The sequence below is a fragment of the Periplaneta americana genome, chromosome 12 (assembly GCF_040183065.1).
Source record: "Periplaneta americana isolate PAMFEO1 chromosome 12, P.americana_PAMFEO1_priV1, whole genome shotgun sequence".
In the NCBI taxonomy this organism is placed as follows: domain Eukaryota; kingdom Metazoa; phylum Arthropoda; class Insecta; order Blattodea; family Blattidae; genus Periplaneta; species Periplaneta americana.
In genome coordinates, this window is record NC_091128.1 from 3,884,675 (window position 1) to 3,911,596 (window position 26,922).

The 26,922-nt window shown below is 35.5% G+C and overlaps 1 protein-coding gene and 1 long non-coding RNA gene across 9 annotated transcripts in view; both read right to left on the bottom strand.

The window, feature by feature from the left end:
* Nucleotides 1–26,922, bottom strand: part of LOC138710125 (uncharacterized protein CG3556-like) — a 90,991-nt gene that overhangs the window by 33,564 nt on the left and 30,505 nt on the right. For 7 of the 8 annotated variants that reach the window (XM_069840760.1, XM_069840756.1, XM_069840757.1 and 4 more), the window contains one exon: nt 6,536–6,690. In XM_069840760.1, the coding sequence (XP_069696861.1) occupies nt 6,536–6,690 (155 nt within the window). Of the gene's footprint in view, nt 1–2,718; nt 3,452–6,535; nt 6,691–26,922 lie in introns of those variants that run through there. The other variant, XM_069840759.1, reaches the window with a different exon arrangement.
* Nucleotides 17,765–26,575, bottom strand: LOC138710129 (uncharacterized). The gene is made up of 3 exons (XR_011335074.1): nt 20,401–26,575; nt 20,178–20,285; nt 17,765–17,965 (listed from the first exon to the last, which is right to left on the bottom strand). It is a non-coding gene; the product is annotated as an uncharacterized lncRNA (long non-coding RNA).

Consider the following 26,922-nt stretch of genomic DNA (forward strand, 5'->3'; position numbering starts at 1 on the left):
ATTGTTCAATATCAGTCTAATTGGAAACATCATTTGGAAAGAATGAGTAATAGTAGACCCCCCAAAGGCAATTTATGATTATGTACCACATGGCCAAAGATCTGTGGGTCGTCCTGCTAAGAGATGGCGTGAAAATTTTATGTGAGACCGTAACAGGCCTTGTGGCCTAACACTTGTCAGGCAGAAGAAGAAGAAGATGAAGAAGAAGATGAAGAAGAAGAACGGATTACCAAAACAAAACATTGAGTGATGAGGATGCAATACCATTATTAACGAAGTCTGAAGTAATTTCAATTTTTCATCTGTCAAATATGGTCAGTTTTCTAATAATGAAATCTAATTTGTCAATATAAACTATACGTAAGCATGTTTCAACAGTGTAATACTGATGCTAAATAGCCTGTTGCAGGGTTAAAGCCACATTGCTTTTCAAACTATACTCGGTCACTTTTCACAGAATCTTGTACAAGCTCTGAAGAAATCAGAATGTTCTTATGTTTCTTCAGTTCTATCTAATGTAGGCAATTTGTTACATTGAACATTGAGCTTTTAGCTGATTAAAACTTTGTGTTTATGTTATTTCGAAAACATTTATGAAGAATTTTGCAGCAGTTTGTTTGTAAATAATTTTGGTTAGAATTTCAATTAAAACTCTATTAGACAATTAAAATAATATGTACACTTCAGTTAATTACTGTACTGGCACATTTACTGTAACAGAACTGAATTTTATCATATTACTATTGTATCTGAGTATACAGGTACCCGATACATTATAATATCCTTATTTACTTAAGTATAATTTGAACAATTATCTGAAGTATTAGAGGATGTCATGAATAGAGAGTTTTTACATATTTTGAAGAAAATAATTTGCTTCATGAGCAATACTTTGGTTTTAGGCAGATTTAGGCATGGCAAATCAATTGCCTTAATGGTAATTTTATAGGTTTTCAATACTGGTATCCTTGAATTAAAACACAATTCGCTGACTTGTTTATGTGAGTTATGTAAGGCATTTGATCGTTTGCCTCATGATTAGAGACAGTCAAAATTTGCGACTTGTGAAATCGCGAAAAACCTAAAAACCAAATAAACATAGTTTAAAACATGGTTCACATAAAAAATATCACATAATTACATGTTTCAACTCGCGAAACACTCGCGAAAAATCGTAAAAATCCTATGAATCACGAATTTAGCATATTTTCTGTCGTTATTCACAAAAAGAGGCAATTTTTCATGAATTAATAAATACATTATCTAAATTTAGAAATTTTAGAAGTTCTATTTGAAAAATGCACATAGTTAAAAATAGTCCTGGACTTTCAATGCGAGAAGGTTTGCTGTCGTTATGTGAAGATCAGAGTGATTTTGTGGACGGAGCACTCCAAGCTAAATGGGTTCTAGTTTCTAATGTTGACTGTGAACTTTTTTTTTCACAGTTCTTGTGTGTGCTAACAAATAGAAGAAGAAATCTTACAATGACAAACTTAGAACTGTTGTCTGTGTACAACTTTGAATGTTAAATAATGTTAAGTATCTTAGAATTGTTGTCAACGTAAAACTTTGAATATATAATTGTAATTATTTTAAGCAACATAATAATTTAATAAAACAGAGTCAAAATTTCAGATTTACTTAAGAAATTTTCGTTTTCACTCAAGAATTTTTTTCCTTTTTAACCAAGAATTTTAGCCTCTTTTATTCAAGAATTTTGACTGTCTCTACTCAGTTTAGATCAATAAATTTTCAAGTGTTCGAAGAAGTTCACAGACTGGCAGACAATGGCAGTACAAGAAGAATAGACATGATTGCCATCCCGCCAAATAACAACAATGGCTACATCATCGATCCCACCGTTAGATTTCAAAAACAAAAGAGCCAACCTGAAAATGTAAATAGGGGAAAAAAAAACGACATCTATGTACGTACCGTTCCATATTTCATGGACAAATACGGTCTACAACAAATTGAAGTAATAGGCCTTATGATTGGAGCGTGCAGAACTATTCCCGGTTTTTTCTTCCAGACCTGGCAACGTTTCAGCCTACAGAGGAAGGCAATTGATGACATCGTTCTTGCAGCTCTGAGAGGATCCATATTTCTACTCCGAAACCATCTCTACGGTCAACAGCGATCTTCAAATAATTAAGTAGTACCTAATTATTTATTCACTCATTTCTTGTTATTGTTGTAAGACTCCTTTAACCTTAGACATATGTATGTTATTTATACTTTCAACTGCCTCTTGCACAATATGCTCTGTCTTTGTGGCAGCCTGTTAATACAGGGAGCTGTTATCATTTACATAAATGAATAAATAGCCTACTGCTGAAGAAACTTAAATTTTATGGTATAAAGGAAAAGAGATTTCCTTAATAGAATGTTCGTTATCTTACGAATAGGCAGTAAGTTGTTGAATTTGAGGGGAAAACACCTTCCCAGTATAGGCCTACTCTTAATGTTGAACTTGCTCAAGGCTCAATTTTGTGTCCGTTTCTTTTTATTGTTGATGTCAATGATTTACCAGCTGCATTCCAGGGAAAATTATTATCTTAGCAGACGACCATTTTGAAAGTTGGTAATGGTGATTTTGATATGAGTAGCACACTTCTATGGAAATATGGGTTTCAGCATTAGGAGTGACATTGAATCTGAAGTGGCTGTAAGGTTACTAGGTTTCTGGATGGATGCTAATATGAAATATATACAAAATTAAAACCTATATAATATACAATTTATTTCCAAGAAATAGTCTGCCCAGGCATCCTGGGTTGCCAAAAACACAGAATAACACACATATAAGAATAATAACGATTACAGTAAATAGCTGAGTCAAACTGAAATGTGAACTTAGAGCTTAAATTTAAGAATTAATAAATTTGTACATATATTGTAAAATCATTTATACAGAATATCATAATCCCCCCCGATTATGATATTCTGTATAAATGATTTTTCAGAATTGCCACAGACCCTTAATGCTAGAAGTAAATTTATTTTTGGAATGATGTCATGGATTCCAAATGTTTTGATAGTGTTTACAGTTGATCGTGGGATGTTGCCCCTCGCTCCGATCATTAAACCATGTACTTCCCAGGTGCCTTCCATATGATATTTTTCACGAAAATACGGAATAGCAGGCTCATAAATTTGTTGTTTCTCTTTGTTGACCCCAGATAGTTGGGTCTGGCTCATCTCAAAGCTAACAGTTGGGTCCAGTATAAAGCCTTTACTATTAGTCTTGTCTAGAGCCACGATGTCTGCTCTTCTAACTCCGCTGCCTTCAGACGCAACACAGTGCACCTCTTCATGGACCTAGAAGGATCTTTTTCTAAGGGCCTGTGCTATTAGTTTTCGGATATTATGATGGCGTGAATTTCTCAGGAGTTCTCCATGCTGACAGGATCCTAGGACGTGTGCTAAGGCTTCAATCTCGTTCCAGTATCTGCAACAGAAACCGTCCAAGGATCTCCCATGAAGACTTCTCACTGGTGCTATGTTAGCATTCATCTTAATTTCGTCTCGCCATTCAGAGGAAGACAGACCCTCCTTAGAAAAAAATCTATTTATTTCCGGGAGTATATTCCTGAAATAAAATAACACCCCTTCCTTTATGTGGAAGCGCACACCATTTATCTACTCTTGTTTCCTAAGATTTTGTCGTAGTTTATGGACATTGATGTTACTTATATCCAGATCTTCAGGTGGAATTTTTAACTTCCTTGAACAGACTTTCTCTTCTGCTGCGATGTTCCTTGTAGAAAGGACAAGAGGATTCGAGGTTCTCAATAATGTGTTGCAAATATTGAGATGCTGTAAATATGCTTCCCATTGAGCTTTGAAAAGGCTGAGACCTTTATATTTACGTTCTGTGTACAACATCGCATCAGGTGTGCCTCCTGGCAAACATAAAATTTCCTTCACCGAACTTTTAATTAACTTATCCACATCTTCGAGAAACCGGTCAGAAAGCTGGTGAAGGGGAGCATTTTGAAGAGGATAAACAAGTAACATATTATACAATTCAATATGTTTACCATTTAATAATATTAAATATTTACACAGTACTGTGAAATATCAAGAATTCATCTACAGAATAGAAAGTGTGAGATATTAAGTAATTTTTTAGTTTTACCTTAAATAATGCAGGGTTTTGGTTATGATTCTTAATGTCTTCAGGAAGACTATAGAACATTTTTACTGCCATGTAACATACCAGTACTCCCCTTTCATAGCATTATAATTATGATGATGGCATATGAAAATCATTCTTTCTGCGAGTATTTATACTATATATGGCTGGATTAGTTTGAAAATTTTCTTTATTACATAAGAGGAAATTTATTAAAAAGTATATTTACTGATTTGTTAAGGTCAGAATCTCTAATTAAAAAAAAAATGGTCTATATGATTCTCTAGCCTTTGTTCCAATTATTACCTATTCTAATTGCTCTTTTTGGTAATAAAAGGCTATATTTTTAATATCAGCTGAATTTCCCCAAAAAATATTATTCTGTAGGACATAATGGAATGAAAATAGACAAAATATATTGTCTTTAAGATACTGCTGTTGAGAAACTGTTGTAATGATCTAATTGCAAAGAAATATTTAGAAGTAAAATGTGCTAAAAGTCAAAAGGAGAATAACAATGGCAAAGGAAGCTTTTAATAGAAAAAGGAGCATCTTCTGTGGATTTCTGGAGGTGAAGTGCTTTGTGCGGAGTGTAGCAGAAACATGTATGGGGGCAGAAACCTGGACATTATGACGAAGTGAAGAGAATCGAATAGAAGCATTTGAAATGTGGATATGGAGAAGGATGGAGCATGTGAAATGGACTGACAGAGTAAGAAATGGAGCTGTGTTGGAAAGAATGGATGAAGAAAGAATGATTCTGAAACTGATCAGAAAGAGGAAAAGAAATTGACTGGGTCATTGGCTGAGAAGAAACTGAAGGATGTACTGGAAGGAATGGTGAACAGGAGGAGTTCAGAGCAGTAGAAGATATCAGATGACAAACGACTTTGAGATATATGGATCATATGAGGAGACAAAGAGGAAAGCACAAAATAGGAAGATTGGAGAATCCTGGGTTTGCAGTGAAAGACCTGCCCTTGGGCAGAACACTATGAATGAATGAATATGCCAAAAATGATGTGAATGGAGTTATAAGAACAAAGTTTATTCATGCCAGGCTTCAGAGCATGTATAATGAATGAAATAGGTTCGTTTTCTCTCAAATGTTCAAAACCATAACCTAAAAACCATAAAAATTGAAATCGATATGGTCTTCCTGCTACCATTCCTAAATACATGCACGATGGTTATATCTACTATAGATCTCACAAGCAGGAAATACCGATTGAAGGAATGCGAATCAATCAATGCGATAAGGATGAGCAGGTGACAGGAAAGGTCACAAGATAGCTTGAATGATATTTTAGAGTACAGTCAAAAGAGAAACGACATTGATAGAATCAGTCTTGCTTTGTGATAGTTACATTACGACTTTAGTTTGTGAATACGTGTCTTGTATCACACGGTATTATTATTTCATTCGTAAACATATGTTGCACGTTTAATTAGCTTCGAATTTTTCTCTTGCCACGTTCCTTATTTCCACAGTGATGTCCTCATCTGTTCATCAAGAGACAGTCCCTCTCGTGGGTACTCACCTTGTCGTGGTGAGGGGGCTTAAACTTGTTGTTTAAGCTAACAAGTAACAAAGAGGTACCCACATGAGCTGCATTAACACCAACGCAGTCCCACTATATTTTTCACTACTTATGATTCATGGAATCACTAAGTGTAAAATTCTCCGGAGGTAAAATAGTCCCTCAATCGGATCTCCAGGTAGGGACTGCACTGAGAGATGCCAAGAATCGTACAAAAGTACTTATTTGGAACACCAAAAGTCATACCGTCCAGTCAATCAGAGCCAAATTTAATATTGAAAAGAACCATATAATGAGACAAAGAGGCAAATATAATACCAAAAGGATTGAAGTATGGTGTCAGTCCAATGTAGAAGCAAAAACCATTCTCTGTAATATAAAAAATGAGGCACGATTACTATAGATCTCTGAAGCAGGGAATATCGATGGAAGGAATGCGAATCAAACAATGTGGTAAGGAAGAGCAGGTGACAGGAAAGGTCACAAGATAACTTGAATGATGTCCAAGAGTACAGTCGAAAGAGAAATGACATCGATAGAATCAGTCTTGTGTTGTGATAGTTACATTACGACTTTAGTTTGTTCCACTGCATGTGAATATGTGTCTTGTATCGCACGGTATTATTATTTCATTTATTAACATATGTTGCATGTTTAATTAGCTTTGAATGTTTCTCTTGCCACGTTCCTTATTTCCACAGCGATGTCCTCATCTGTTCATCACCTCGCACCTCTCGCCCCCTTGGCGTGCTTAATTACACACGTCAAAACAGACAGCAATGCCACCATTGCTTTTCATTAATCGTTCCTTCCGCAAGCTATATCTGAGCATCAGTTTAACAGTAATTCAACTTACCGGCTGGCGTGACAAAATTATTTCCAGGAGGACTGGCTGGTTCAGGCAGTGTGGGAACCTGATACAGCAGCCAATAATGATAACAAGATGGCTCCTCCTTGTAGCCTGCTATGGTGTGTACATAATGTCCATTGGGCCACTCTGTTGCCTCAAAACTGCAAAAAGAATTGTACAAGAAGCTATTTTATGTGTAATCAGTGGTGGAATTCTAATTTTCCAACAAATAGTTCTTTCACTAATGACCAAAATTTCATAATTTTAATATGAAATTGTTAAGTAAGGTAACAATAAGCAGGTATAAATAAAGAGAAACTGCACAGCAACATGCTGTTGAAGAAGTATGTGTAGAGCAATGGTGGGCATTCCTGCGGCATTGCCACAGTGACGTCAGACATCAGCAAAGCATCAAACTTACACCCTACCTTCCCCTTCCCCACTCCATGAAAATACTGCGCGTGTACATGGCGGATTATACTGGATTGCTGTACTTCGGAGCTTCATTAGTGATACAATGTCTTTCACAGAATCATATGAATAGAGAGGATATCACATTTACAAGAAAGGCGGTTCTTTCATTTCTCATGTTTAGGATCAGTTACAAATATTCAGGGCGCGAACTTAAATATGTACATTCTTAAAATAGATCACCTGTTATACGAGTTCAAAGAACACAGATTCAGTAATTTTCAAAGGATGGAGAAAGATTTCAATATTTTTGCCACTCCTTTTCATATTTAAATTGAAAATGTTATCCCAGAATTGCAATTAGAGGTACTGGATACGCAGAATGATGGCTTCTTGAAACCAGAATATGAAGGTCTACTGGAGGCTAAAATTTTTTAAAAGATGTCCAGTACTACATATCCACTGCTTAGACAGTTTGCTTCAAAAATAAGGCCGGGTGCACACAGAATCAGAAGCGGTGCGGCGCGACACGACATTTTGTCTCGTGGTACTTGTCTCCCATTGATTTCTTATGATGTGGTGCACACAGAATCAGACGCGGCGCGACAGTCGCGAGCAGACACGAAGAGACGACATCGAATGACTGCTTGAAGTTCGTAGCGAGGAGACTGTCTGATAGCTGCAGTGTACTGCGCATGTGTTAGTAGTGGCTATGATTGCACGCTTTCATTATCTACAAAAAATACTATTGTTGTGTAGGGCACATTATTCATAATGGAGCTCGATGGGGATAAATTAGTTGATTTAGTACAGGAAAGATACATTCTGTACAATCTTTGAAACAATATCACGAGAATAATGTAGTTTCTGAAAATATGTGAAAAATTGCAAATGAGATGAAAGCACCAGGTGAATAATAATTTATAATAATAACACTGCGTAACAAATGTTAACATTTTTATTTTGCGCTAGACACGTCATATATGTTTTCTACATAATTTGAGCCTCCTGAATACGAATATGACAATAAAAACCGTTGTTGGTTACGGTTTTTGAGAAATTTTGGAATTTATATCTATTCAAAATAGCTATTGTTTTATATAATGACAATAAGGCTAAATATTCACTGTTCAGAAGATAACAACTTTCTTTTTCTGCATTTTCTTTTACACTGGGCATCAGGTACATCATGAGCTAAAGTCCAACAATAGTCTGCTAGCATATTGGTACTCCATTGTCCTTGGTATCTTTTCTCCATAGTTGAAATTTCTTGGTGGAAGCGCTCATCATGCTCATCACTGAAATTGCACAATTCTCGGGAAAAAAAAGTCAAGATGTGAGTGAAGGAAGTGAATTTTCAGGGAAATTTTACAACCCCTAGTTTAATACGCCAACGGTAAATTTTTCACTAGTTCTGCATAGTTCTCATTTCTACAGTTATCCAGAAAATTAATTCAACCTCCTTGAATGCAATCCAGATGGCTGTCTCTTTTCCTTCCAACAAAGATTCGAAGTGATTGTCCATTATTTCTCTAATTTGTGGTCCACTGAGAACGCCCTCTTTTATTTTTGAATCACTAATAGCAGGAAATGTTAAGGAATGCGCTCTGGTCCAAGTCCTCATGGGGGAAGAAATTTTCTCATGAAATTTCGGCCAGTGTATGGGACCAGTGACCACCTAGCATCGTGATGCACTTGGGGAGCTACGATAGGTAGTGAAAGCCAGATATAACGACTGAGGAGATCATCATATAACCACACCATACCTCCATTCTAGTTGGATGATCGTCCACCTCTGTTTTGGCATGTGGACGTGAGGCCAGCAGCCGGCTGGTCGGTCTGGGCTCTTCACTGGGTGTAGCGCCACGGATTATTAATAGCAGGAAATTTTCCTGGATATTTTAAAATGCTTCAGTTTTATAATTTATCCCTTTAACAAAATTCTTCATTAACCCTAACTTATTGTGTAAAAGGGGTAAAATTACTTCGCTTTGAGGTACAAGGGGTTGATGTATAATATTTTTCTTGTTTGGCTCTAGTGATTGTCGTTTTATTTTATAATGCTTATCTCGAGCGCGAGTCCACACCTGTGGAGTAACGGTCAGCGCGTCTGGCAGCAAAACCAGGTGGCCCGGGTTCGAATCCCGGTTGGGTCAAGTTACCTGGTGGAGGTTTTTCCCTGGGTTTTCCCTCAACCCAAAATGAGAAAATGCTGGGTAACTTTCGGTGCTGGACCACGGACTCATTTCACCGGCATTATTACCTTCATTTCATTCAGATGCTAAATAACCTAGATGGTGAAAAAGCGTCGTAAAATAACCCAATAAAATAAAATAAAAATAAAATATCTGGAGCGCTACTGTCCAATTCGTACAGAAAGCAGCAAAATTTTGTGTAGCCTAATTGCATTCCAAAAAGCAATGCTACAACCTTCAAATCCGCACATATAAACCATTCATACTTTGAATATTATCATTAAAGCACACTTTAAAGAAATAGCCTATATGTCCTACACAGAATACTAACACCACAGAAATATCATGGTAAACTGAAGCATTTTCATACGGCGAACCTGTTTCTTCCCCTCCAAATGGAACCGAAAAGGCCAATAAAACAATTTCCGTTTCTAGAAGTGGTCTTGACATGGTGATATATTGCAAAATATAAACTACAGTAATGTAATTAAGCTCACCGTGAAAGAAATGCACATCTCAAGTAAAATCAGGTAAACTCAAGTGAATTTATGCCGCGAACCTGTTTCACTCCTTCGAAATAGACTCGTAGAAGGGCAATAAAATAATTTCCCTTTCTACAAGTGCTTCTAACATGGTGCCCTACATATACTACATTTGTTTTCACATAATGGGTCTTCACATTTGTAAAACAAAATAGTTACACACGAAATACGGTGATTTTTAAATAAAATGCATAGAAAAGTAATTATATTGTGCATCTCGAAAACCTGAAGTGATGGAACATTTTGCTTATTATTTTTTAATTCAGGAGGTCGAAATTAGTAAGAATTTGTTTTTTTTTTATGTCTGGTGCAAAATGACTGTTGACCAGTGTAATTTGTAGTAAGCCTAATTCTCTGCCTATATATTTTTAGGAGCTTGCGTCCTTAGGAAATAATAAGCAAATACAATAGAATTTTTCATATAGACAGTCCTCTATTATTGACGCCATTTTCTAGCCTAGGCCAGTTTTCCAATCCCACAGCCAGCAAATCAGTTGTCGCGAGCAGACAGTTTTAAGCTGTCGCGAGGCGTTGTAAAGCAAAACGTAGCGTTGTGCCGCGTCGCGTCTCATTCTGTGTGCACCCGGCCTAATGGGTACCATCATTTCCCATAAATATGGTCATGGAACATAACTATTGTCCACGATACAACTGTTCAAATTTTGTACTCCATAACGTAGTACCTCGTTTATCTATATTCTTGTTGTACTGTAGTTTGAATTCAAGTCACTGCAGCTATCTACGAACGGTCTATGTTACTTCTACAATGATCTTTGAATGGTTGTATCGTGGACCATAGTTGTGTTCCAGGACCATAGTTATGGGAAATGATGGTATGTATTCATCAACCTACCAGTGCAAACAGCTGTTTTCTAAAATGAAATTTATAAAGTCCAGCCACAGATCTCGCTTAAGCGATACTCATCTCCTTGCACAACTGCAAATAGCATGCACAGATAAATCCCAATTGCTTTGAAAAATGATCAATTAAATATCACGTGAATGGACTATTCTAATTACATATGGTAGGTAGGAGTGCAGTGGCGCAACTGTCTGTAAATCCGTCACTGCTCTGTAGAGTGCAACCCCTCCATGTAGTTGCCATTTAAATCCTGTCTTGTGGGTTGCGTTCATTTTGCCCACCACTGGTGTAAAGTTATTTAAAAACTCACAAATGTTGAAAGAAGAGAAATATAGAATATTTGCAATATCAATTAGCTTTGAATATCTGGCCACACTGACAAATTGTTTGAAAAATCTGAAAATGCACTTACACCCTCTAACTTTTCACTTTCCGAAACATCAACCACTCTATCATCTATTTTACTTTTTTCAGTGTTATTGCTACCGCCACTACTGAAAAAAAAATTGATCAAATGTTTTGACGTTTCATTGCACTACAGTATTATACTGATTGCTCTCTGCAAATAAGAGAAAAGAGATTCAAACATAAGATTCAGTATTGCCAATACCATACACTTGATGAAAAAAGAATTTATTTCATAAAAATGGAATTAAAAATTATAGGACAAGTGTAAAAACAGGAAAATGAAGTACCTTATTTATGTACTTAATAGTGTATTTTGTAGAAAGTCTATATATTTATTTAAGTTATGTTTTTGATGAGAGGAAGAGCGCACTAATGTATATATATTGTTGAGTGTTTACACTTTGCTATATTCCTTTATAGAAACAGACCAATTTCTGCATTTTGTTATGTGGTATCTGTCGCAATGTGATTCACATAAAGAACACACACAGTCATCATCAGGTGTATGGTAGCAGGTTGTCTTGCATATTTTGTGGTGGTAACCATGAACTGCCAAGCTTGTAAGCATATGTCGTAGATCTTAATTTAGTTGTGTCCATACTATTCATCATATTATCAGTGCAGTAGAAGTTTGACCACATCTCTTCTTTTTTCAGGCGTCTTTCTAGTAGATTAGTGGCTTGTGCAGCAAATGCTGCAAACTAAGTTCATTAGAAGTTCAAATTAAAATTTTTCAAATTTATTTCCAATGAAGAATACCAGACATTTTGGTAGTTATTTGCTTCCATACCCCTCTGAATGGTTTTCTTTTTGCTAAATACTTTTTATTGAACCTATACATCTTCAGTTCCTGAGTTTCAATGCGAAAACGCAAGTAACAATGTCAGGACGATCAGTTCGTTTTTCATGTGGGAGTGAAGCAGTAACTATTTCAGGTCATTGCGAATTGTAGGTGAGAGTTAAGAAAATATCTGGTTTACCATGCTTTCCAACAACAGACATAGCGTCTTGGTATAGTTGCTGCATGTTTCGTGAACTACACTGAAATGTAGAGGGTAGAATCATTTTATTTTGCTAAGAGATTTTGCTAAAGTGATCGGGACACTACAACATTTTGTAGGCTCTTATTTTATCAGTAAGTAATACCTTTTAGTCTTTCCTTAGACATTATGGGCCCTATTCATAGACATCGCGCTAACCCATGCTACGAGCGTTCTAAACTAGCCCCGGTTATAGCCAGGTTACTTTTACAGGATTCAGAGACGCCGATTAATCAGTGGCTACGTTAGTCAGCATATTAGCTTTGGAAACTGTTACACGATGCTGAAAATGCTACTGCGCATGTGCAGACTGGCAATTGTCATGCTCAGACGCAAGCGATTCCGGATCGTTTATGTTTATTTGTGAGATTATTGGCGATATTAAACTACAATAAACTATTTGTTTTTTCTTCTGTGGTAAAAAAAAAAGCAAGAAATACACATGGCAGCGTGCGGGAATTCGACTATACAAGAAGAAATGTCGAAAATGTAAGTAGAAATGTTATAATATTATACGTAATATTTTTAGGTTAGGCCTAGACGTAACTATTATGAAATATTGGACTTCAAAGAGTGAATTATTCTAATTCAGTATATATTTATTTACTTTAGTTGAAGAAATAACTAAAAACAACTGGTGGAGAATGCCCTGCTCCCGAAATTGATGACGTAGGCCTACAAAACGATATGGAATGTTAACATATGAGGTATGTGTTTTTGGTTCTTAGGACATGTTTTTGTAAGTGAGATAGGCTTATTACTTCATGGTAAATGTTTAATGTGGCTCTGGTATGATTATGTCACCTAAGGCTACTCTGAATAGGTACTTGGTAGCCTAATTAATATAATGTAAGTAATATATCTTGTAGGAATATAGCTGATAATGCTAGTAAAATGTAGGCCTAATTCACAACAATCGTGAAAATGCAAGCTACGCCTATACTCAACTACCATAAATGCAGTTTGGATAATATGGTTTTGTAAATACCCATAGGGGATTGGGCCACAAACATCTGATGTCAACCCACACAATTATCAATCATACCTTAACGTAGGCCTAATATCTTGTGTACAAGAATTATCGAAACTGAGACCTTATTTTAAAGGGCAGTAGGAACGCCTAGAGATTTCTGAGATATCCTTTTCTCTACTACGTCAAAAGAAATAGCATTATTTGAGGTTAGAATTACCTACATAAGCATAATAAATTTGTAGAATCCAAATTGATGGTCAGCTATAAAATTTCATTATCTTGTGTGTTTGTAGAACGCTAGTAAGTGATTTATAAAATATAATATCAAACTCATATTTATTACAGCACTGAAAAGACAAAACCTCACACGCCTATGTAATCTGTAGTTGCAGTGGCGTATACTGGTTAAAGGGTTTGGGCTACCGCTGACCCTATTATTACACAAAATATATGTAACAATTACTTTAATTTTAATTACTATGGTAAAACTAATAATACAAAATTATTACATTATGTTATATTATAAACTTTTTCTTTTGTAATTTCCTTGGGCTACCGCCGGTAGCCCGCAAAATACGCCCCTGTGTAGTTATGGTGATGTAAACATAGATTACCTCTTATTGTGTTACAATAGAAAGCCCTAAGAATAATGACAGGCGTGCATGTTTGGATCAAATGGATAATTTCAAACAATGTCATAAATTTTCAAATTTAGACAATTAAAAAAATTCACAGTTTTGATAAGAAGTAGTGTCTTTTGTGTGCAGTAGTATGCAAATGATTAACATTTTTTTCGTCTTTCCATAGGACTCTGCTGCAAGATCATCGAGAATGACAGAGTATGAAGAAGAAGTGTGCCTCCTAAGCATGAAGCCCAAAAATTAAACGTGATGAGAAGTTCTATGAATTGCAGAAAACAGAATTGTTATTAGAAATAAAATATTATTAAAGGCAAAGTTAAAAATTATCTGGGACAAATGAAAGAACTAGAAATGTAACTTAGTAGTAGTGGTAATGGTGGTGGTGATGGTAATAGTAGCACTAGTAGTGAAATTTTCTTGAGTTCTTGTCTACTTCATTTCCTTGCGAGCTTCCCAGCAGTTTATAGGAACTTGAAATTCTTCTGTCCCAATCATTTTCTGGAGTTTGGTGTAGAGTAGTAAGTATTCCTCGTTCATTATTGTACTGTATTTGTGTTGTTGCATGCTGCACAGTGTTATGAGTGTAACAAGTTTATTTGATGGAGATATGCTGCTGGACAGTTGTGGCCAGTTTCTAAGCTGAATGGGGCAACTGCATCAGATTGAGGACTATTAGTATTACTGTATATTGGGCTCTAGTAGTGTTTTCAACTTTTTATTTTCACATTGTTGTTTAGTGAATTCTATACATATGTGTGTGTTCCTTTTTCTTATTTTAATGTCGGTTAAGAGTTTTGCTGATTTATAAGACAGGTTACTTATTTATTTATTTATTTTTTTTTGTTTTTGCTGGATTCATCAAACCTGTAGTTCCTCAGTTGGAACATATTCCCTGATGGAGGTTTAAGTACCTACCTAAAGCAATTTAGTTACACTTATGTCTATAACTATGCAATTAAGGTATTATTAGTAGAGAAATTTAATTCAGAGTCTTTAATTTAGGCTTGGAAGTCTCTAATGAATTGATCCATGAATTGAAAAAAGCAAAATTATTATTAGAAATGGAAATATTAAGAAAACACAATTAGAAAGAAAAGAATAGGGGGAGGGCCTAATGAAAAGCTGGAAATGTTGTTGTTTTCTAATGCCAGGCATTTGACAATAAAGTCATTTGACCTCTTGCACTCCAATATTTTTCAAAGATATTGTCATGGTCAGCCACTGAGGCACAGATTTGAGGTGTTCCGAATCTGTGTCTTGGTTTGAGTTGCACAATGGACAAAAACTGGAAATGTAGTACTTTAGTGTAATGTTCTCTCTTTTATACATTGCTGAAACTCATGTTTACAATATCATGCTCTTTCAACTACATTCCTTAATAAATAATATTTTGTTTTATTTTGTGTTAGAAGAAAATACTTATATTTCACCAATTCTTTAAATGAATTTATTTTTTATCAGACAGTCTATCAAAGGTAGAGATGTGATTTTGCATCATATTGTAGGTATGACATGCATACATACACAACAAATTTCATCACAAAATGTTGGATAGTTTTTTAGTTATGAGGGAAATGCTTCATCACTGCACAGTGAACTGTCAACATTTTGAATTTAGAAAAAAAATATATATATAAATATTTTTTCCAATCGTAAAAATATTTTTTTCATATAGTAGAAGGACAGTGTTTTACACGTACTAATTTTCATAATTGTACAAGATACAGTAATGGTGGAAAAAATGTTGAATATTTGCAAAATTGTACTGCTGTAAGCTGTACCTAACCCCTTCAGGTAAATTGAATATGTAGCTTGTATGTTAGAGTAAATATCTGTTCGCAGGATTCTTTCCAATGCAGGGCTAAATCTGCAATGCTTCACTCATTTCTTGTGATCATTTTACTGCTGACTCGTCTGTATTTTTGCATGAAACTCATTCAGAAGTTACTAATTTGCATCACTTACAACCTGAAATGAATATGGAACTTAGGAATGAGGAGAAAAATAAAGGTCTATATTTATTTTCTTAATACTCTCACTCTATGCTAAACGATTTTGTTTTTCTTTTTTTTTGTAATGGCGTTTGCTTACTCTTGTATTATGTTGATATGCTTTGTTTGGCTTTTCCCCCTTTGTCCTTAGAATGTACAATAGTTTGTAACTTAGAAATAAGTGAATATGCAAAATATGAATAAAATTATTGTATGAAGCGAAGTTTAAACCTACATACGAGTTTTAATTTAATTTACAGAACCCCTGAGTTCCCATTATACTACCCCTTTCTTTGATATTATAGACTTATTAATTTGTCCTTCAGAATAATATCTGTAATATTGACAATTAATATGTCTATAATATTCTCATAGCTGCAGTGCATATGTCTGTACAGATTACTGTGCACTTAACTGCGGATTCCCGGCCAAACAAGTCACTCAGCTGAGTGCGCTCCTAGTATAATGACAGTTGACATTTGACATATACGTCAACATATATACCTAACATGGAGTCAGGCCAAAAAGAGAAACATTGAAGGAGGAGGGTTCCATCTGGTGCTGTGGATTGAACTCGGCATAGCTCAGTAGTCAGAGTGCTTGGTATGTAGAATCAAGGACCCGGGTTCGATTCCTTGTGCCGGAGCAAATTTTTCTCCTCAAATATTAATCTTTCTTTGATGTTTATTTGTGAAAGTTCTCCAAGACATAAGAATGTGCTATCTATGGTGCCAGTACCTAAAATCAAATATTTTTATATTGAACTTATTGTACGTAATGGAAAGGTATATTATCATAAAATCCTATTAAAAAATAATCACATTCTGCCATCTGTTTCAGTGACGTGTGGGCATTAGCACTGGATGCACTATTTATACTTGGAGTAATTTATGTGAGAGTTTTTTTTTATTGGACAGTAACTCTATAATTAAATCAGTCATTTCTAAAAGGACTTTATCCAATCTTTTTGCTAAAATCAATTTAGAATGTTATCATATTCTCACTTGAATACGCCTTTTTGATGATGGGCATTATTCCATGTATTTTATTCAGATCCATGCAGGCTTCACAATATTCACAGCACTTCTCAGAGGGCCCTAATCCTGTAGTAAGGCGATTTTTATGCAGATGAGATTTTGACATAAAGCCCTTTCAGAAATTACTGATTCAAATATAAGTTTATTAGCAACATTCCACGTTATACATACTTCAACTTTTTGTTTTACTTCGAATTGACGAAGATGTTAATATATGGACTATAATGGTTTTCAGTGACTTCTATAAATAAGGAAGCATAGAAAGTAATTTGTCACACGGTACAGTATGTATATTAACTTTCTGTATACCAACCTCTAAATGAAGGCCTACACCAATCTGGTTACATGTATACCCCAGAATATGCTTGCAAATGAGTACAGGTTTACAAAATGCCCTATGAAAAATTGGTACTATTTCTCTTTTATCGAGGAAACGTTTATATTATAAAGAAATTATCATTAACAGTTCTCTTTTTTCTTTCTAAATAATTTGTTTACAAATTTATGCACACCTTTACTGTGTAGTGTCTGAATGGTCATTGCACTCACATGGCATTCTGTACTACACTTCCCATCCCTATTTCTCGGACATATCTTGCATCTCCCAACTTGTGCAGATGGCTAAGGCTGAAGAGAATTCTCTTTGTAAATTATAATTCTGTGGAGTCCATTTTTTTAACATTTCAAAAATGAACTGCACAAACTAAGCTGGGGATACTCGCTCAGTGATACAAACAGGTACTGGACTGCTGCAATAATAATAATAATAATAATAATAATAATAATAATAATAATAATAATAATAATAATAATAATAATAATTAGAATATTAAAAATTGAGGTGCATATTGCAGGTATAGCAACCCAAGAAACGAATGTATAAGTGATTCATAAGAAATAAAATTGACATGAAATACAAAGTAAGTGCACACCAGTGATTTGTGCAGTCAGTTCATATAACTTAGATTATCTTATATTTTCTTAGATGTTACAATGAAATAATTTCCAACAAAATGATAATCTTTCAAACTTGTACACAGTTACATTACGTGGTATACAAAAGTTTAACATTCTCCCTTACTTTTCATTGGATTCTGTCCATGATCATTTAGAATAATAACACAGTATTTCATTTTTTTTAATTTAATTTATTGTGTTCCATAGAAGCTTTAAGATGTGGAACAAGTCAAGAGTTACACAAATTCTTGGCAAGATGAGGTGAGGCCGAGGATTCGCCACATATTACGTAACATTTGCCTTAATGTTGGGGAAAACCTCTGAAAAATCCATTCAGGTAATCAGTCCAAGCAGGAATCTAACCCAAGCCCGAGAGCAGCTGCAAACAAGTATAAAAACAATTAAAATGATATAAAAAAGTATAAAAAGATAGCAAGCAGATCAATTAAATTTTCATGCATAGGCAATTGAATTAAGACAATACCTAGCAAGCAGATTAATTCAATTTAAAGGCATAAACAATTAGTTGAACTACACAATAATTTAGGTATATAGCAAGCAGATTAATTCAATTTAAAAGTTTAGACATTTTATCAAACAAATTTAATGAATTATAGCATATAGAATTCATCAGTTAAGCTTATACAAAAATACATAATACATTGCAAGTAGAGTAATTCACTTTACAAGCATTAACAAATTTTGTGTACACCATAACCACTATCCCCAACAAAATGAAGCGTCCAACTTCATGCTGTTCAAATCGCTTCTTAATTCTAATCTCATTGAAAATGCGAGAGTCATGGGCACTTCCTCTTCAAATGTGCCACTATATCCAGAATTTGGAAACTTGCATCACTTATAACATGAAATGAATAAGGTAATATATGTGTTAACTAGCAATTTCATAAAAAATTAAAACTGGTAAAAAAAACTGTCATGTGGGTACACAAATGAAAGTTACGAATGTGATTTGTCACTCATATAAGTGAAATGTATCCCTTTTTTGTGCAATTTGGTAAAAAATTTGAAGTTTTTTAACTAAGCAATAGTTTTCATTCTTTGAGTTTTTTTCATTCTGATATTTAGAGCTGCTAACAGCCTACAGCAGTTGTGTAAGCATGCCACTCTGAAGTTAAGACATCACAATATAAATTGCAACACTTTTATATAATGTGTGTCTCACCCGTAACGCAAAAATTAACATTCCAGTAATTAATTTAAATTCTACGCCTATACTTTGGATTTTCTTTATGCTTTGCAAACGTAACCTAAAACATGTAGCTAGTTAACCTATAAACTTGAAACATATTTCTATGAATCCATTCATTATGATCCCATAATATTTTTCATAGTTTCATCTTCAGCATCACTAAACCGAGAAAGGGTGAGGAAATTTCGAGAGAAATTAAAAGCAGATCCTGAGTCTTATCTTGCATATGTTACCTAAAAGAGAGAATGTGATAAGCAAAGAAAAAATGTTACATTCAAGTATGCAAGCAGTACCATATAGTGTTAAAAAAGAAGAGACTGTCTAAAATGGAGTGTAAAAGGAAATACAACAACAAAATGAAACAACAAATTCTTAAAGAAATGAAAACATACCATCTCTAGAGAAATGAAAGTTATAGTTGAAATAGGTCATTTGGAAAGGCTGTAAGTAAAAACCACTGACTCCATCACAAAGAAGAGCTGTGATAAGAACAGTAACATAAAATGAATTATCAGGTTTCACAAAATATTTGTCCTTTCATAAGTAAGGCCTTCAGTAACATATGAAGAAATAGAAAAGGTGCTGTTTTTTTTTTTTATCAAAGAGATGATATTAGTTAAATTTATCTTAGGTTTGCTCATCTATGTATTATGTTGATGTATTGCTTGACCTTCTCGTAATTCTCCAGAAAAGCTACATTGAAGGAGGAACAATAGATCTTTGCTTCACTGACTTCCGTGACATATATAGTAGGCCAAATAAACATGTGGTTTTAGTCAGCAGCCACAAATACTTTCAACATAAAAATCGTTTAATAGTTACTTGGGTACTGTTATTATATACTGTAATGCACTGTTGTAGCTCCCGCACTCCCACTTTTTACCAGTATAACACCATTTCTCAAATAATTCTCCCTGGACTTCTCGCATGTTATATTAGTAATTAGTTAGAAGGAGGGGGGGGGGCAACAACATTGAGGCGATTTTTTATTGTGTCTTCTTCAGTGTAGCTTTTCTGGAGAATTACAAATTACAAATCTTTTTCTTGTACCATTTAACTGAAATAATGTAATATAATGCATTACTATATAAAATGTAAATAAAGTTATTAAAAGCTAAACTAGTACTGAGGTGGTTCTCTTCGTACTCTGCTTATACACCTTGCATATACGAATCTGTGATAGATTAGGTTATATTATTTTTGGCTTTTATAATGCCTTGCATATATATGACCAACTGCATCGCTACAAAAATATCTCACAAATTCAACGATTTTCAGTATCGAAATCATCGGAACTACCTCAGCGTTAGTTTCACCAAAATTTCAGCCTAGGTCTACATAACCTCTTACGGGTTGTAATTTCATTTACAGAACATACCTGAACGTTTAATAGAGAATACCATCCCTTTCGGTTGATATATATTTGTGACAGTTCTCCTCCTACATTTGTTATGGGTATGTGCGTGCCATCTATGGCTCCAATAACCTAAAAATGATGAAATATCACAATAGGCCTACTGTACCAATATGGTACCGGTACAGTACAAATTTCTCTATGGAAAGCATTCACATACAATATTCAAATCATGAAATATAATTACCTGAGGAAATCTTGCGATGTCGTCAAACTTTCTCGCAGTGTTATTCGTTTTTCTTCCCTAGGAAAACGTACGTAACGAGGCGCAAGTCCAGTGATTGCTACTGACACATTCGTTATTATACGGCTTACAGAAGCCTGACTAATGTTGTGTACTTCATATTTTCTAAATATGTCCAATCTCGGTAGGTACGTCTTCCTCCTACGTCTCACATCACGAATTCGACGTACATAACCCACATTCACTGCATCATAATCAGCCATCTTGCTAAGCTAGTCGGCCTCTAAACTACCTACCGGCGGGGGCTAAAATTTAGCCAGCTAAACCCCTCTTAGTACACGTATTATCGCTAACATTGGTTTATGAATACGAAAAACGTTAGTTCGCTGATCATCCACCGGAAGTAGCTATTTAACCCGCTCTAAGAATGTCTATGAATAGGGCTCTATAACTTTTGTGCTTCCTCCAGACAATACTGAAGAGAATCACACACATGTAGATATCTATATCACTTACTTACAAATAGCTTTTAAGGAACCTGCAGGTTCATTGCAGCCCTCACATAAGCCCACTATCGGTCCCTATCCTGAGCAAGATTAATCCAGTCTCTACCATCATATCCCACCTCTCTCAAATCCATTTTAATATTATCCTTCCATCTACGCCTGCCTCCCTCAAGGTCTTTTCCCTTCAGGTCTTCCAACTAACACTCTATATTAGGGTGTATTGGAAAAAAACTTTTCTTGAAAAATGAAGGTGGCTAGTGCGGAAAAGTTGCTATTTGTGGCAGAAAGAACGTAGAAAAAAAAAATAGTAATTCGACAATATCCTGTGTCTCTGCATCAGCCCTACAGTTTTGCGAGCTTAATGCTCTATGTCTGTTTTCAAATTTTGTTTCGTAGTGCAACTCTTCGCCTATTTTTTTCAATTTACACTCAAAAATAACCCAGGGCTCACTACGAGGAGGTGGTTGCACTTCCAGCCTCATCCCTCCACCCACCTTTAGTAGTATACTCCAGTGTGAAATGTTGATTTACGCTGCATACTCAGACTTCGTTTCGAAGCATGGCATTTCTCAGCTCAGCACACTAAATCATGTGAAGGGTTACTACAGCTCACATACAAGTGAAGAATCCTGTAAGCAGTTGTAACTCATCGAGATTGAACAAATGGCCCTGGTTTTTTCCTTCAAGCTTTATCGGACAATGGTCAGAATGAACGACTTGGTACATTCCCAGAAGATACTCCTGGTCAGTAGGCCTACTAAGATCGGAGATACGTTCCACGTTAATTTTGTGGATCCAGAATACTTCAATAACTTTGAAATTTGCTATGATTTGTCTCACAATGGAGTAACTCTTCTCCGATATATCCAGAACGTGTTTCTGGACCTGTAGTGATACCAGCAAGATGTTTCATAAGATAGCAGTGTCGAAGTTCATTTACATGGAGAAGACAAATTATTCGTTGTAGTGGCCTGCCGATTTCCTTTTCGATGCACACCATCGATCTGTTCTTTCTTCCTGTATTTGTAAAGGCTCCATCATAACCAAGTGCTGCTAGGGGCAATACATCTAATTAACTTGCCTTTAAAGATTGAAGCACGGCTCTTCAAATCTGATGTCCATGTCCAGAGAAAGGGGAGACATGTCGAATATACTTTGAATGTGGTTCTTCTAATAAAGTTATAATTATGCTCCTCTTCTTTTTCTTGGCGATATAATCTGTTGTCCTTTTTCTCCTGTGTTAGTGCCCTGTCCTTACGACCATCAAAATATACTGTTGGAATGAACTTATTATTAGGTATTTCTTCTTTCTGAATTTTATCTCCAATCTTCATTTCTCTCGTGACCCTTATTCCTAGTAGATATTATTCTCGCGCTTGTAGTATAGCTGTCGCAATTAGGGCCACATCTCTATTCGAGGTGCCTATCTGAAGGCTGCTGAAGATAATTTTGGTAGAGGCAAGTGAGCCTGAGCACCAGAAGGCTTCGATTCGAAGTCAGAATACACACTCCTTCACTACTGTTCCGAGTGGTGCGAAGGCAAGACTCAGAGCTTGTAACTGATGTCTATTTTTCTCTTACTCTGAATTCAAGTCGCACTTCTTCAGATCGTTGGTGAATGGGCCTCTTCACTTTCCTCTCTTCACTCTTAAATAGTGTCTTCGTCATCACAGTGTCGATATTATTAATAATCATATTTCGTTAATTTTTCTGATCCATTAGAACGGATACTCCTATCAATGGAACTTTCCTACTTAACTCAGATTCACAGAGACTTTCTGAGTCCGGGCACTTACAAGTGCATATATCAAAAAATTTTCGACCTTTATTAATAAAAGCTTATTCATGCGCCCTTGAGGTTAGCCCATTTCGTTAGTGCAATTTGAGAATGTTCTGATATTTACTATGATATTATTTCATCTTTTCCACTATTCTACGATTGCTGATGGTAAGAAGGCTTGCTGTTTTTCAAACCTCGATAAGTCTGTCGGCAGTAACATGATCGATGTCTTTTACTGAATTGTGTTTTCCACCTAGTTCGTTTGTCTTTAAATCTCTGATCCAAAGAAAATGTGTTATAACATCTTTATAGGTTGGAAGTTGCGACTCTCTTATCGGTCCTGGTATCGTACGGCAGTAATGAATTATTTTTTCCACACATAACAACACGATGCATAAGAACTATTGCATGTACCACTAAACCACTGATATGATCAAGGTCCGTGGACGGTCGGTCGCTATCGCCCTCACAGGTCCCTTCATAACAGCCTTTAAAGAGAAAGTGAAGGCGCTGTAAATCTGTGACGTCACCACGGGAACACACTCCACTGTCAACCCCTTGGCTTGCGCTGCCTTTATTAGTAGTTACTGGAATTTAGAAAACGCGGGGTGTGTTTGTGATTTTGTATAGATCTTGCTAGTGTGCTATTTATAATAGGCATATATTGTTACTATTATAGCATGCAAAATGCCAAATTGTGCAGTGAGCGAGTGCCAGAATTATAGCAGGAAAACTAAAGGCTCGATTGTTATTTATCATACGTTTCCCTCTGATCCAAAGCTCCGAAAGGTTTGGGAGATTAAGTGTTATCGAAAAGATGAATTTAATCTTGAAACTGCGCGTATTTGTTCCGAACATTTCACATCTGATTCCTATGAGCGTGATTTGAAAGCCCAGCTTTTGAACATACCAGCAAAGAAAAAATTGAAATTATACGCCCAACCATCGCTGAATTTACCAGTGTGCTATGTGCAAAACAGTGAGATAAACAGTGCTAGAAGTAAACGTGTAGAAGAGAGAGCTTGCAGAAAAAAAGTTTTGTCTGAGGTAAGTGAACAATTAGATGCAAGAACAACAGTGTGGCAGGACGATCCATGGGTGTGTTATCTTTCGTCTGCTCATTGGAAAATGAGGGACTGGATCTCAAAAAAGAAAATGAAAAACTACGTATAGAAAATGAAAAACTTAAATTAGACATTGAGAAGTTAGAGTCTAAATTAAAAGAATTACAAATAAAATATAAAAAGCAAGCACATTTTAGAGTCAACCAAAATTCACAACAACAAAGAAAGGGTTTAAATCGCTTAGTAAATGGAAAAGTAAAACATTTATTAGCTAAAGTGTTCACTACAGGGCAAATAAAAATGCTTATTAGCGGGAAAAGAAAGCAAATATGGGAAGAACAAGACATAATTCCGGCATTAGCTCAGCGAGCAATTAGTGATAAACTGTACAATCATTTGAGATCACAGGTGGGAATTCCTCTACCAAGCGTTGCTACTCTGCAGCGTTGGACAAAAAAATTGCCCTTTTCTCCTGGTATTCTTACACCAGTACTGAAAATTTTAAAAGAGCAGGGGATGTCTTTGAGCGAAATGGATAAGTTATAAGTGTTACTATTTGATGAGATGAATGTCAATGGTGTCATTTGTTACGATCACGAGGATGATTCGGTATTGGGCCCTCACAGAAATGCTCAAATTGTAATGATGCGAGGATTGACAGGTGAGTGGAAGCAGCCCATCTATTATGATTTCGACAAAACAATGAACAGAGAGCTACTGTTTGAAATTATAACAGAAATTGAAGTGGCAGGTTTCAGAGTTGTTGCAATTGTTTCTGATCTGGGTGGCGGCAATAGAAGACTCTGGAATGAGTTGCAAATAAATGTAAATCAAACCTGCTTTTCAAATCCTGCTTCGGATGCAAATATTTGGGTTTTTGCAGATTTGCCCCACCTGATTACGTTATTAAGAAACCATTTTATTGACAGTGGGTTTCAACTGAATGACACAATTATTGAAAAAATGTAATTGAACGGATTATTAAATCCGATTCTTCGGAGTTGCAACTATTCCCAAAATTACATTGGGGTCACATTACTGTGCAAGAGAATGATAGGCAAAGAGTTGCACCAGCCATGGAACTTTTTTCACATCACACTGCTGCCCTAATCAAATATTTGGTACCCAAAAGTGAAGAAGTTCATGAATTTTTTCAACTCATAAATGACTTCACAGATGTAATGAACTCAGGAATTCCGAAAGATCCTACACACAATAAACTGAAATGTGCCTTCGGAATTAACCACAATGAACAAGTAGATATATTAAATAGAATGGAGGAAACAATAAAAGAACTGAGAGTCAGAGGCAAAAATATTCTTCTACCTTTTCAGAATGGCTTCCTTACCTCTATTAAGAGCTTGAAAGGGTTGTATAGCCATTTAAAAGAAAAAGGAATTGATTATATAATGACCAGGAAACTCAATCAGGACGCCCTGGAAAACCTATTTTCCCAAATTCGTGGGATGGGACAGTTTTATAATAATCCTCTGCCCATCGAAGTAAAAAATCGCTTACGCCTACTGATATTAGGATGTCGACTGCCCCACCCTACAAGTGCTCCAGTAGAAGATTCAGGTGGAGTAATAATAACAAAGCAAGTTTTTCAGGTTCTCATAGACATTTCTCATGAAAGCGTGATCGAAATCCCTGAGGAACTAAACTCATTGGAAATGGATATTGATGATAGAATTGACACAACAGAGCTGATGAAAAGGGAAGAAATGGAAGCGCTCAGGTATGTTGCTGGTTATATTGCTAGAAAATGTAATAACAAAAGTGCTGTTTCGAATGCTAATTCCAGTCAACAATCTCCAGGATGGATAGAGGTCGTTTCACGTGGTGGATTGGTTTATCCCTCTTGTCAGTGGATGGCAACAATTGAAGAGTGTGAAGTTATATTTAGAAAATTTCATAAAAAATCGGTCAATAGGAAAAAGAATGTAATTGGCCGTTTATTTAGATTTTTGAGGAAAAAGTTTGCAAATGAAGATCCGGAATTATTGAAGTTATTTAGTAGAGCACGGACATTTTTTAGAATTCGTTATCTAAATAGAAGGAAACAGGACGTCAAAAGAAGAAACCGTATGAAGCAGAAACAATGGTTGCAGAGCTGCTCGTCGCGTCCTTCACAAGACTAGATGAGTCAGTTTAAATTTTGTGAAACATTCTTTAAATAAATTGTTCTATTTGTAAAATCAGTGTTAAATGTTAAAATTGGGATACTTTCACTCCCCGCTGCTATTGAAACCACTTTATTAAAATACTATAGGTTAATTTACAAAATATTCATTTAACAATTCTGTATAAAATTAATTATTAATTAGTTTTAGTGCACACACTAGTCCAATGTTATTAAGGGAAATTTAATACATTTTGCATGCGTAATTTAAATTCTGTCATTCGCCAATGTAGTTTTTATTTATTGAACACTACTTTAATATAATTAATATTTTGGACTCGGAAACAGAAATTGATGTGTAAAATAAACTAAATATACCTATTGTGCAATGCGTATTCGTTAATAACTTTCTTTAAAATTGGACCGAAATATTCCACAGAGGTTAGAGATACAAAAGCAAGTTGGTACAATGAAGCATTCGTAATAGTTTTTATATTGCTATAAGAATTTGGAAAGTAAACGATCATTGAATTAAAAAAAAAGATGGGGCATTGAAGTGGGAGTTCTATATCTAAGCCCTTACTCCTTCAGTGTGTATGTGACCCAAACAAATATATAAATATAGGTCTTTAAATCACTTGTTTATCGCTAGAAAGTGTAAGCTGAGGGTTAAAAGTGAGTATAGTGTTCCCGTGGTGACGTCACAGATTTACAGCCCCCTCGACTTTCCCTTTAAACGCTGTTATGAAGGGACCTGTGAGAGCGATAGCGACCGACCGTCCACGGACCTTGTGATATGATACACAATTTCACAGAAACAACAGCAATATAAACCTGGCCAACATAGCCTACGAAATACGACTGCTGGGCAGATTCTACCCTGACTGCCAGCATCCCTCTCTTCTCTCATTCCACAAGAAGATACTGGTGCAAGATATTTCTCTTCTTGTACTATCTTTGCTAACTTTTAAAAGATCTGGTTAACGAGGGGTAGCTGTATAGGTATGCAGACTGTCATTATAATAATTTTTACAAGAGGCATTATAAATTGTA